Raw genomic sequence first — 12,540 nt, 5'->3', positions numbered from 1 at the left:
CACTAACGGGCCAGCTTTTACCTTTTGATGTATGTCGGTTTTTACCCGTTCCCTAGGGCCGTTGGACTTTTGTAAGGGATTTGTGTAAGCCATAATGTAATTCTACAAGGACAACATGTGAAATTAAAGAACTCCCTTTGGAAGTTTTCCATTCCCGGTTGTTTTATAAGCCCATTTCCATTCCTGGTTATTTTATAATGTGTGCTACAGATGTGTTCTTTTCAGTATGAAATCCCACGTACCCTGCAGATCCAATCTTGTACCAGGGATTCCCTATACATGGTCCTTCTGACTTATATATGGCAAGGGTCACGTGTTTGGCCTTGTATTATAACATTGCCTCAAATATGGTTGTCTTTCTTGTAATCTTCATGCTTACTTTAACGTGTTGTTGCCTTGGATTATAACATTGTTCAAATCGATCCGTAGGCTTAACAATTGTTTAGGTTGGGGGTGGGGGGAAAAAGGACACTTGCCATTGTTATGTTTAGCAGGTGCATTATGATTAGGAGTGCTCATACAGTAGATGCTTTTCTGTAATGGAACTGCAAAAGATTTTGGTCACATAGTTTAGGGAGTTCCCACGTTGTTCTGTGATTATAGTGGTGGCTCGGTTGTTTGCTGGGTCATTGCATTTTCGGGCTGATGCTAATCTGTAACTGTTAGTGTAAGTGTTAGTGTTCTGACTGTAGAAGTGCAGATCACCGCGTAATTCTCCTAATTAGCTGTTTGAAGTTCATTTAGTTCTTTAACATATTGAATGATGATTTGATTGTTTTCGTATTCACTCTGCCCTTGCTGATTAATACTAATCTGTAAGCGTTAGTCTTATTGCTGCAGATCAACACTTGCCTTGTTTGTTTGGTGTTTGAACATGTTTGGCGGAACTGCATAACTAATGGGTAATCTCTTGCCTTTTGGATATTCATCTTGCCATTGTAACTTGTCTGTTAAAGTGTGATGTTCATAAGCCTCACATGTGTCTTTTGTGTGCATGGTGCCTACATATAATGCTCACAAGAGAGGCTTTTGAGCTCACTATCTCCCGGGGCAAGCCGGAACAAGCGGCTGAAGCTTATTGAAAACACCAGTCATGCTGGCTCGCAGAGGTACTGATTTCACTACGGGAAACTTCTATCATTTTAATCATTCGCATCCTTCTAACATGAGTTGTTACCATTTTAGGGAGCCTGAACATACAAGGCCAGGCCCGTACAACTACCATGGAACACAGGCTCCCATGTCCAACCAAGGAGGTTAGGCACCTATATCTCCCCTACTGCATACATTAACCAAACCCCTACGCTTAATCCCGTTGTGTTTTTTGTCATGACTGCAGCACCGGTTTCACAGCCATCACCGCAACCAGCAGACGCTTTCCCGTATTATTTATCAGCCTCGACACCGGGTGCTTCCAGCCGTATACACCCGCGTCCAAGGCTATATACAAGCAGCATCACCCCGCCTGAACATCCTTTGCCCTTTGCCAGGCCACATAGGTACTCTTGTGATATGGCTTGCCTTCCTGCATAAACATTGCATAGAAACATGCTAACATCCTTGTTTTGTCATGTACAGTCCGTTGGGTGAAGCTGCCTTAGGACCATCTCAGAGACCCCGTAAGGAGCGCCGGGTAACACGGAGAGAAAGTAATATATTCTACCTCCTCCCCTTTATATTTGTTGACCTTCATGAAGTCAATCCCTAACCCTTATGTTCGCTCTGTAAAACCAGAGGTCCCTCTGGCAGTTATTGGTGAGGCCATTCCCCATGAACCATTGGCATTGCCTCTGCCTGAATATTGCCCTAAATGCAACGCAAAGAAGTTTGCGTATGAGTCCTTGCATTTCTGTTGCGGCAATGGGGAGGTTGAGGTAGCTTCCAATGCCTATCCTCCTGAACTTGTTCGGCTATTCACTTCACAGGATGAAGATGCCCAGCATTTTAGGAAATACGCACGACTATATAACAATTTGTTTGCATTTAGTTCACTTGGAGGGGCGATTGATGCCCAAACTCAGAAAGGGATCTATGTGTTTAAACTTCATGGCCAAATTTATCACCACGTCCCTGATTTGCTACCTGGTAATGACAACCCTAAATATTTGCAGCTTTATTTTTATGATTCCCAACATGAAGCTGAGAACCGATTAGGATGTTTCCCAGAATTACGCGAAGATGTTATCAACATCCTAATGAATGTTACCCAAAGAAATCCTTGCGCTAGATTTTTTCGGTCTTTGAAAGAGATGGAAATTAGGGAGGACACCCATGTAGTACTTAATAAGAACACAGTGCCTGACCAACGTGTGTATAACGCTCCTACATCTGATGAGGTTGCTGGCATATGGCCTGAAGCCACCTCATCGAGTGAATCTAGCAGCCCACATATTGTAGTTTCTGGGAAGTCTAATGAGTCTCATAGGGTTATGCATTTTTACGGTTGCTATGACCCTCTTCAATATCCACTATTGTTTCCGTGTGGGGACTGTGGTTGGAACCAGGGGCTCATGAAGATGTCCACTGGTGGAAGACATCAACTACGAACCCAACAAGACCCGGTCGTGTCTTGTGCTGTGCAAACTGCTGAGGAGCTCTTGTCCGAGGAAGCTATACGTATGCTTTTAATTCACTGCATATTCTGCAATCTGTGCTTACATTTTCTTAAAAACATACTAGAAATGACACTTCATCTTCCAATAGTATTGACACATTTTTTTGGCTGTTTTTAATTAGGCTTGCTCTATCTTCTAATTTATTATTTTTTAACAAGTTGAATCCATCTAATTAATTTTCAACAAGTATAAAAAATAAAGCAAATGTATCATTGCCTAACTAATTCCTAACCTTCCTTTTTTCCAAAGCCGTTAAATGTGTTGTCATTATTGGTAATTTTAGGGTATGTATCGATTACACTTGGGTTTATAAAATGTTGGGGTTCATAGTACGTATGGTTCGATGGGTACTATTTATGCAATGGATTTAAGTATGTTATTATTGTTAGTGATCTACTTACGCATTTGTGCCCTCTGATGGGTAAAGTCAAACCTTGGTTTCTCAGGGAACCCAAGGTATGGTCTGCTGATTGTTGTGTTTGCTTTGCTGGTAGTGCAGTCGGTTTAGCGTAGGCCTGATTGATTTGCCCTTGGTCTGGTTTGCTGGGACTTAAATTGCTAGGAGTAGTATTGTTCAACTTTTATGTGAGCGCCATGTGATTCAACTTCTTTATGGCAGTAATACTTTTATACCTAAGGCGCTTACATATTTGTTTGCCTTATTTGTGATTCTTGCATCAGACCTCAAACCTATTATACTAAAATCATATATTTGTTGTATTTGCTTGCGTGTGGAACTGATGCTTTTATTCATATTCGTTGAGCTGCGATCTGTTCAGCTTAAACTTTTCAGTCCTATGATGTTTCTGCCGCATCCCCTCAACACACCTGATCACGTTTTGCCTATAGGATTGCATGCATTTACTCTTGATTAATCTCCTAATAACGCTGGTTGCTATATATTTTAACGAATAGGTTATAACCATGGTCGTTTCTTGCACATTAGTATTTTCCAATTGTTTCAAGTGCCTCACTCTTTATTGTCCATTTCATACATGCACTGCAGTGTGTCGTGTGTGCCGTGTGGGTGTTTATCAGGAAATCATTATAACTTCAGCTACTGCTTACATGCCATTCCAATGTACACACTATTCTTTTACTCTTACCAGTTGCTTATCTTCCGTGCGTGTTCCTTCTGTTTGCAGGTGCCACTGGAGCTCATACCAAGGCAGACAAACATATCTCAGCAAGAGAATACTATGCATATAAACTCCAAAGTCGGCCACAAAATCTTCTCCTCAGAGCTGGCCGTTGTTTTCAGCAATATATCGTGGATATGTACGTGAAAGTTGAAAACACTCGCCTTGATTTTTTCCGGAGGAACCAGGCTACTATACGGGCAGACCTCTACCAAGGTATCCTGGACACCGTAGAAAGTGGGGAAACAAATGCAGCGAATGTGGGGCATCGTGTTGTGCTACCCCCTACTTTCATTGGCGGGCCTCGGGATCTAAAAAAAAGGTACTTGAATGCAATGGCGCTGGTGCAGCGGTATGGGAAGCCAGATTTGTTTGTCACAATGACATGCAATCCTAATTGGCCTGAAATAAAACAAGAATTGGCCACTGGAGAAGAAGCGCAAAACCGGCCTGATCTGGTTTCGAGGATATTCAGGGCCAAGTTGCTAGCTCTTAAGAAGCAGATAATGGAGAAACACGTGTTTGGGAAGGTTGCTGCAATGATTTACGTCGTTGAGTTTCAAAAACGGGGCCTTCCTCATGCACATTTCTTGATCATTCTAAAACCTGAATTCAAAATCAAAACTCCTGCTGATTACGACAAGTTTGTATGTGCTGAAATTCCCTCTGTGGACAACCCTGGACTCAGAAAAATCATCCTCAAGCATATGATGCACGGCCCTTGTGGTCACTTGAACCCTCAATGCCCTTGCATGAAACATAAGAGCCATAAAAACAAATGTAAAAGCGGGTATCCAAAACAGTTCTGCCCTGAAACGACAAACAATAAAGATGGGTTCCCTTTGTACAGGCGAAGGGACACCGGTGATGCAGTTTCTATCCGTAAGGCAAACCTTGATAATAGGTGGGTTATCCCGTATAATCCATACCTATCATCTCTGTTTGACTGTCATGTAAATGTTGAGGTTTGTTCAACCATCCAGGCAGTTAAGTACCTCTACAAATATGTGTACAAGGGCCATGATATGATCTCTTTCAATGTTGTGCAACCTGGTGAGCAGAGGGATGTTGACGAGATAGACCAGTTCCAATCTGGTAGGTGGGTTTCTCCTTGCGAGGTTGCGTGGAGGATCTTTGGGTTTGATTTGTATGAGATGCATCCGGCCGTCCTTCCACTCCAGGTCCACCTACCTAACATGCACACAGTTCAGATAAGGCCCCATGAACGGCTTGATGCTGTTGTTGCAGCTGACAGACATTCCCGGACTTCTTTGACTGAATTTTTTAAGGCAAACGCTGCAACCCCAGATGGCACAGGGTGCCTGTACAGCCGTTTTACAGAAAGGTATAGATGGGATAGTGCTGCAAAACAGTGGTTCTTGAGGAAAAACAAAACTATTGTTGTCGGTCGGTTAGCTTTTGTTAGTCCGTCTGAAGGAGAGCGTTACTTCCTGAGGTTATTGCTCGTTCACGTCCCTGGCCCTAAGTCATTCGAAGATCTATTAACAGTTGCTGGGTATAGATGCGCAACTTTTCAAGAAGCAGCCCTTAAACACAACTTGCTTGTTGAAGATGAATCAGTTGATCTTTGCTTAGCTGAAGCGTGTGCCGTACAGATGCCTGGTGCTCTGCGTAGTCTCTTTGCCACTGTCCTCATTTTCTGCCAACCGAGTAACCTCAGTGCGCTCTGGCTAAAGTACTATGCTGCACCGTCAGAGGATTTCAGCCATCAATTTCCAGATTCTGAGGCTAAGATCAAGCAACTCACAGCTAGTTCAGTTGAGCAATCCTTGGAAGAAATGGGGAAATCGCTCAAGACTTTTGGCCTGGACCACTTGCTTGAGCCTACTGATGATGAAATTGCAAGAACACGAGATATAATTGATGCCCTCGATGCACCAATTCCTGACCACTGCATCCGCTGTCGTGAAAGTCTCAACCCGGCACAACAAGAAGCATTCACCTGCATCATTGACCATGTTAAACAAAAGAAACCTGGTGCATTCTTTATAGATGGCCCAGGCGGAACAGGGAAAACCTTCTTTTACAATGCCCTGTACGCAGAGATACGTCTCATGGGCTTGATCGTGCTTCCAACTGCTACATCAGGCATAGCTGCAGCCAACATACCATCCGGAAGAACAGCACATTCTAGGTTTAAGATTCCTATAGATACTGAAGCTTCACTAGCCTGCGATGTGCCCAAACAAGGTAGCCTAGCTGCATTGATAAAGGAAACAACGCTCATCATATGGGATGAGGCTTCAATGGCCAGGAAAGAAAACGTTGAGTCTCTAGATTTACTACTTAGAGATTTGTGTGATGAAAACCAACTCTTCGGAGGTAAGCTTGTTGTTTTTGGGGGAGATTTCCGTCAAGTTCTTCCTGTCCTTCCCCACAGAACACAACGAGAAGCAGTTGGTGTGAGCTTGGTCAGTTCTGTACTGTGGCCTAAGTTAACAAAGTTCCGTCTCACAGAAAACATACGGGCCCGAGAAGATCCCCAGTTTTCAGCATTCTTGCTTGCTTTGGGAAATGGAGAACTACAGACTGCTGAAAATAACTACGTACAGTTACCAAGTGAAGTGCTAAAGCCTTTGGAGGATGGCAGGGACCCAATAACAGACCTGACCTCACTTACATTTCCCGAGTTAGACCTTCGCAACTTTAGCTCAGACATATTTACAACAAGAGCAATACTCACTCCAATGAATGATGATGTTGATTCCATAAACACGGAGCTGATAAAGAAATTCCCAGGGCAACCAGTTATGTATAAAAGCTTTGACATGGTGCTTGATGATAATTGCAATGTCTATCCGACAGAATTCATCAACACATTGTGTCCTGGTGGGATGAGCCCTCATGAGCTCGTCCTAAAGGAGGGCAGTCCAGTTATTTTGCTTCGGAATATTTTGCCATCGTCCGGCTTGTGCAATGGTACACGACTAATCTGCAAGGGGCTTTCCCCCAACCTCATTGAGTGTGTTATTATAACTGGCCACCACAAAGGGAAGCATGTCTTCATACCACGTGTAAAACAAAGGCCTTCACCCTCCTCTAAATATCCAATTTTCTTTCAAAGGAAACAGTTCCTTGTGAAACTCAGCTTCGCAATGACAATTAATAAATCTCAAGGCCAAACATTAAGTCAGGTGGCTATTTACCTGCCCCGCCCATGTTTTTCACATGGCCAGTTGTATGTGGCCTTGTCCCGTGCAAGGCAAGCACGCCAGGTGACTGTCATTTCACCTGATACTTCACAACGGCTAGCTGGAACACACGTTGAGAATGTCATATCTTATGAGGTCCTGCAGATGGCTGGAATTATCTAGGTACTGCCTGCACATGTAAGTTTTACTATGCTTATGTGCTTTATATTCTTTGTTTCCACCTTACCAGTGGCAACCATAGTCCAACCATAGTCCTCGTGCACTGACATTTAGTTATTGGTTTTTGAAATTGCCTTCAAGAATGCATAGGTTAAAGGGCCATTAAGTATGATTAATTACTTTCTTCTTTTGCTAGCTTCCACATCCAATTTGGTTGGCATTTCCTGTTTCATTTATTTTTTTTGCTTGTTTTGTTCTTTTCCAGAACACCTTCCCCAGAACCTTATAGGCTTTAATATGACACATGCTTTCGCCAGTGGGGGCTGAAGTTCTTACACGGAAATTTGGTGAGTTAGATCAGCAGATGACTGAAGAGGATCGGTTTTTTGTCACTTGTGATTTGTCTTACGTTTAGTTTTTGTCATATTGTACAGCTTCTCTAATTTGGTATTTGTCTTGCATATTATAGGAGCACATTCTGCCACAGGTTTTATAGTGCGTTTGATGATCAGTTTGCTATCATGGATGTGCTCTTGAAAGGAAAAGACTCAGTTGCACTTCAAGTAAGAGCGGATTTAAGCCTGTATTAATATCCTGGAAGCATATTGTGCTTCATAGTGCATCTTTATTTTGTTGACAAGAGGTAATATTTTGATGATGGTTTCTGCATTGATATTTTGGGTTAAGTATGATTACCTTTTTTTGTGAGGGGGAGGGTGGGCGCATTAAGAGCATATTTCATAGTGGAAATTTCTCTTGGAAATGACTTCAATGTTTCTAATTTTAGCAAAAGCTTGATTTATTACTTTGTCTAATTGGCGCCCAGAAAAACAAATTTACACTTCCATCGAGACATGATTTCCATTTTCATATCTATTTCTGAAAAAGCAACTGCTAAATGTCATTTCTGCTTGTTTCAAGTGCACCATATATATGGTGACTGTATTTGCAAGAAGGCTTCAAAGACAATTTAGAATCTCACTTAATATGTTTGTTTCACCTGGTTAAATAAGTTAACGGAATAGCATTGTCATATGGTAAAACGATAATGTAAAAGCATTAATAGATAAATACACACAACACTTGCAAATTTAGGGAACATGAATAACACCTCTTTATAATGGTTCTAACATTAGGATACATTGGATCGAAGGTAGCTCTCTATACATTATAGGGGCAAGACATGACGGACGGTCTGATCAAGCCTGTGCCTGGGCAGGGCCAGTCACAGGGCAACCAATGCAACCAAAACAGGCTCATAATAGAGCTGTCCAACGGTTACCTTTTGTTGCTCATGTAGTGCTGGTCCTTAGATGGTTTGTGATTTTGAAGGCACGTAACCAAGGGGGACAGCCAAACGAACTGGGAATTCGTGGTGTCAACCCTTAGTTTCATAAACCTTCGCCTTCATCAAACCTACACATGGTCTGTAATTTAACTGCATGTCGTATTAGTATCGACAGTACAACAGACCATGGTTCTTAGTATCGACAGTACATCAGACCATTCGTTTTAATTGTGATGTTTCTGTAAGTATCCAGGTACTCATACACCATCTAAGCATGATCAATGCGATCTGTTTTGTACCATATGGTACAACAGAAGACCCGATCTTGACATCACTTGCCATTTTAGGAGCGTTTAGTTTTGGGGCTTTTAGGTGAACGGGAGCTTATTGCCCTTCAGAAAATTATATACCTGAAGAGGCTTTGTTTAAGGGGTGGGTTTAGTCTGGGCTTGAATAGAGGATAGATGAGAGAATGAGTTGAGGGAAGTTTGCTTATTATAGGGGGAATATGCTCATACAGCTGTTAATTAATATTATATAATGATGCAAACTGATAGGTGGGCTTTATGTATTCACACAGTGGAGGGCAGGGAGGCCCAACCATGAATAAGGTTGGATGCCATGTGTATCAGCCTGATTTATGCAGTGAAGTCAGCAAATTGAGGCCACCCAGATTAGTGCTTTAAATGAAATATTGACCAGAATCAGTTATTCCCAAAGTGTATGTTTTTTGTGTAAGTCATGGACATCAGTGTTCCCTCCATATGTGTTAGTCTTCCTTCTGCTGCTTCATTCCCAATGCATACCTGCCAATCCAAAATTGGAGTTTTGGAGTATCTAACATCAAGATTCTACAAACTTTGTTATGTTCTCATCTTTAGTAGCAATTAATATATACAGTCATCTACAATATGGAATCGAAGTGATATTGCTTTTATTCTTTGCAAACAGTTTATGGTTCTCGTTGTTCTACGACATACTCTTCTACCTTATACACCATGAGTTACCTTCAATTCATCCCTTTTATAATGCACTGTTTGGTGGTATGCATAGTGGATAATTCACTATAACGTTCAGTACATTAAGATGCCTGAATACCAACCAGTGGTAATGAGACATGTTCTGATTCCATCTGGTATACGTAGAGTAAAATGCCAATTCTGAAATAATAGTTAATTATTTAGTGACTAACAATAAGGAGTAAACAGGTAATTCCTAAAACATAATAAAAGAAAAGCATACACGTTGGAATAAACTGATATGCTAAAAAGGGTTAATGTACAGAAACTGAGAAATAGAAACATGCAAGAATTCATCAACTCTATAATATGGAAGTGGCTTCAGGTTTTAACAAAAGTACGAAAGGGGTGAAACACGAGAAGCTGAGACTGAAGTCCAAGCCGAGCTCTTGATCCGTCTTCAATCAGGTATCTTAAATTTCTTATTTCTCTTCTTTTTCCTGTTTTTCCAAAGTTTATGATCTGACTTATGCACAAATGAATGACCATTCCGTTAAATCTGACTTAGGCAAATTGTTACAAGGTACTGCGGGATGTGATGCTTGTTGGCGGTGCTATATACAAAAGAGGTTGGAGCTTAAGTTGGCAGGTCAGTCTCTTTACTTGGACTGGTAGTCAGTAGATTTCTTGAATTTGTTGCTTTATAACCAAGGGTCTTCAACCTTGATGGAACTCGTCCGAAAAAGGTTAAATAAGAGATTTGTGAAATTATTATTTCTAATATGACCGTGAACAAATATAAGCTTGAAGAAACTCCATTAATGGAGGTCTACGAGACTACGACCTTGATTTCTATAACAATGATGATACAAATTGTGGATGCTCATAATATTATTGTAAAAGAGATTTGGTGATGGATATGAAGAATGTTAGGTCTGTTAGGGTGGTCTGTTGGCCGTGATATTGAAGGTCATCCATCAACAATAATGGAGATGGGGAAGGATAAGAGAATGGGGTTTGTTATTTTTATTTTTATTTACTTTTTAACAAGGAGGATTTAGAGAATTAGGTAGACTTTAAATTAAAAAAATACTTGTATTTAAGAGTAATACAAAACAGTTTTGCGGTAGTTTTGAAAAAACAAAAATAAAAACATAAACTAATTTTAAGTTTTTTTAAAAATTAAAAACAACAATGATGTCGAATTTAGTTTTTAGGCCTAAACAAGATTGAGGGGTTTTAATGCAATTGAATTTTTTGGAGCTCAGTTTCTAATTTTCACGGGTTAAGGTGCATGTACTCATCAAATCTTGAAAATATGTTGTTCGACGCAAACTGCACAAGAAGTGGTTGATGATGGTTGGAAAATGTTGAATTTTATCTCTATTGATGATTACATATTTAGAGCAATGTGCGTCAAAACGATGAAATGAAATTAATTCATTAAAGTTTGGCTTAGTAATAATATGATGTTGATTCCCACTGGTTGGCTTTACATAATAGTGGACTGTTGCTTGCTAAGTTGTTATTGAATTGATGACAAATACTCTTGTCAGGTAAATAATGTTTTCCAACTCATCTTAGTCGTTGGTGCCTTGCTGCAGCCTGAACTTGGAACTCCCAAGACTCGGGCATACATCATATATCTGAGGTATATTGGTAAAAGAGTTATGTCACTTGTACCATTTGGTTGACATGAACTTCTAAGAAGAGCTGATCTTTTGCGATTTGGTGCAGCTGACTGGTGACTTCTACAAAGGTGGATTCTACTGCAACATATGGAGTGCAACACATGAGGAATACAACCATCTCTACTACACGAAGTCATTGAGGTTGGGAATTCTCTACTCCACTGATTAGTTTATGAATGGTTGCATTTAATGGAAACATTGTTCACTATGTTGAGAAGGTCAGCCCATCAGCGTATCAGCCCGTCTTCTTAGTGTAACTCTCGCTATAGATCTTACCGTAGCTGGGAATTTTTTCTATAAATTCTTGGATCGAAATGGTTTCATTGGTTTTCTCTATAGCTCTCTCCTTCTATATGTTACAACAGCTCTTGATCATAAGAGATTGAATAAGAATGGATGATTACTTTGTGACTGATTTACTAATTAGTTAGTTATTTTAACCTATCATATTTAAGGATTTTACAAGATTTAATAAATTAACCATTGTAATAACTAAATCCCTCCTACCTCTTCCCTTTATTCATTCTAAGAAGTAACATCCTTCAGGACATTTTTAAATAGGATACGTGACTATTTCAAATGGATAGACTAGGGAGTAGTTGACAAATGATAGCAATCATAATTGACTAGATTGCTCTCAATTTTACTCATGGTTATAACCTAACATATTCAGCCTGTCAAGTTGCACCCTCTTGTTTTATTTGAGTGCACATTGACTAAAACTCAATGTAGATTTTCTAGGAATAGTAACACCACAACATATCAAATTGTATTTTTGTACTTAACAAACTGCTAGAAGTGTAAAAAGTAGAGTGTCCCTTTGGTTATTCAGCAAAATCTCATGGTATGGCTCTGGGGAAAAAAACATTGTGTTAACAGTGCAACAAGTACAATGCTACTGTTTGCACCATTCCTTTACCCATTTCCAATCATGTGTGCTGCCATAGTAGGTTCACAACATATGACATTGCTTTTTTTATACTTCATCAACTGCTAGCAGTGTGCTAAGTAGAGTGTCCCTTTGGTTGTTCAGCCAAATCTCATGGTATGGCTCTACAAAAAAACTAAAGTTGTTAACAGTGCAACAAGGACATGCTACTGTTTGCACCCATTCTTTGCCCAATCCCAGTCAATTCCTTGTGGTTTACCACACATTCCCCCCCTCCCCTATATATATATATGCTCTGCCTTTTCTTATTGTCCACAGGGTAAACACTTCAATTTCATTACAAGCAGCAGCTTCTTCTTCCTGTCAGGTACAACCAACTTCTTCCACTTCTATTCAGTTTGTTTTTGCATACATAAATGGTATTCTGCTTATTCTTCCCATGATAAGTCTGCATTTATGTGCCTTTCTTTCACTTGATAGCCACACCTATTAAATGCTTTAAGTCAACATACATGCAAATCTTTGTTTATACTTGCTTTTTTAATTTGTTCCATCTGTATAATGTAGGCTAGCTGATCCTAGATTTTGTATGTTGATATTTCAGTTGATCTTGATAGTAATTAAACT

The 12,540-nt window shown here is 40.2% G+C and overlaps 1 protein-coding gene across 1 annotated transcript; it reads left to right on the top strand.

Moving 5' to 3' along the window:
* Positions 1–1,691: 1,691 nt before the first annotated feature.
* LOC110779478 (uncharacterized) lies at positions 1,692–7,089 on the top strand. Its single transcript, XM_056842752.1, has 2 exons — positions 1,692–2,616; positions 3,761–7,089. The coding sequence occupies exons 1-2, from the start codon at positions 1,692–1,694 to the stop codon at positions 7,087–7,089; spliced, it is 4,254 nt and encodes a 1,417-aa protein (XP_056698730.1).
* The last annotated feature ends 5,451 nt before the right edge of the window (positions 7,090–12,540 follow it).

The sequence above is a fragment of the Spinacia oleracea genome, chromosome 4 (genome assembly GCF_020520425.1).
Source record: "Spinacia oleracea cultivar Varoflay chromosome 4, BTI_SOV_V1, whole genome shotgun sequence".
Lineage (NCBI taxonomy): Eukaryota > Viridiplantae > Streptophyta > Magnoliopsida > Caryophyllales > Amaranthaceae > Spinacia > Spinacia oleracea.
Note: the sequence above shows the minus strand (reverse complement) of the source record. Positions and strands in the feature narration are given on the sequence as shown.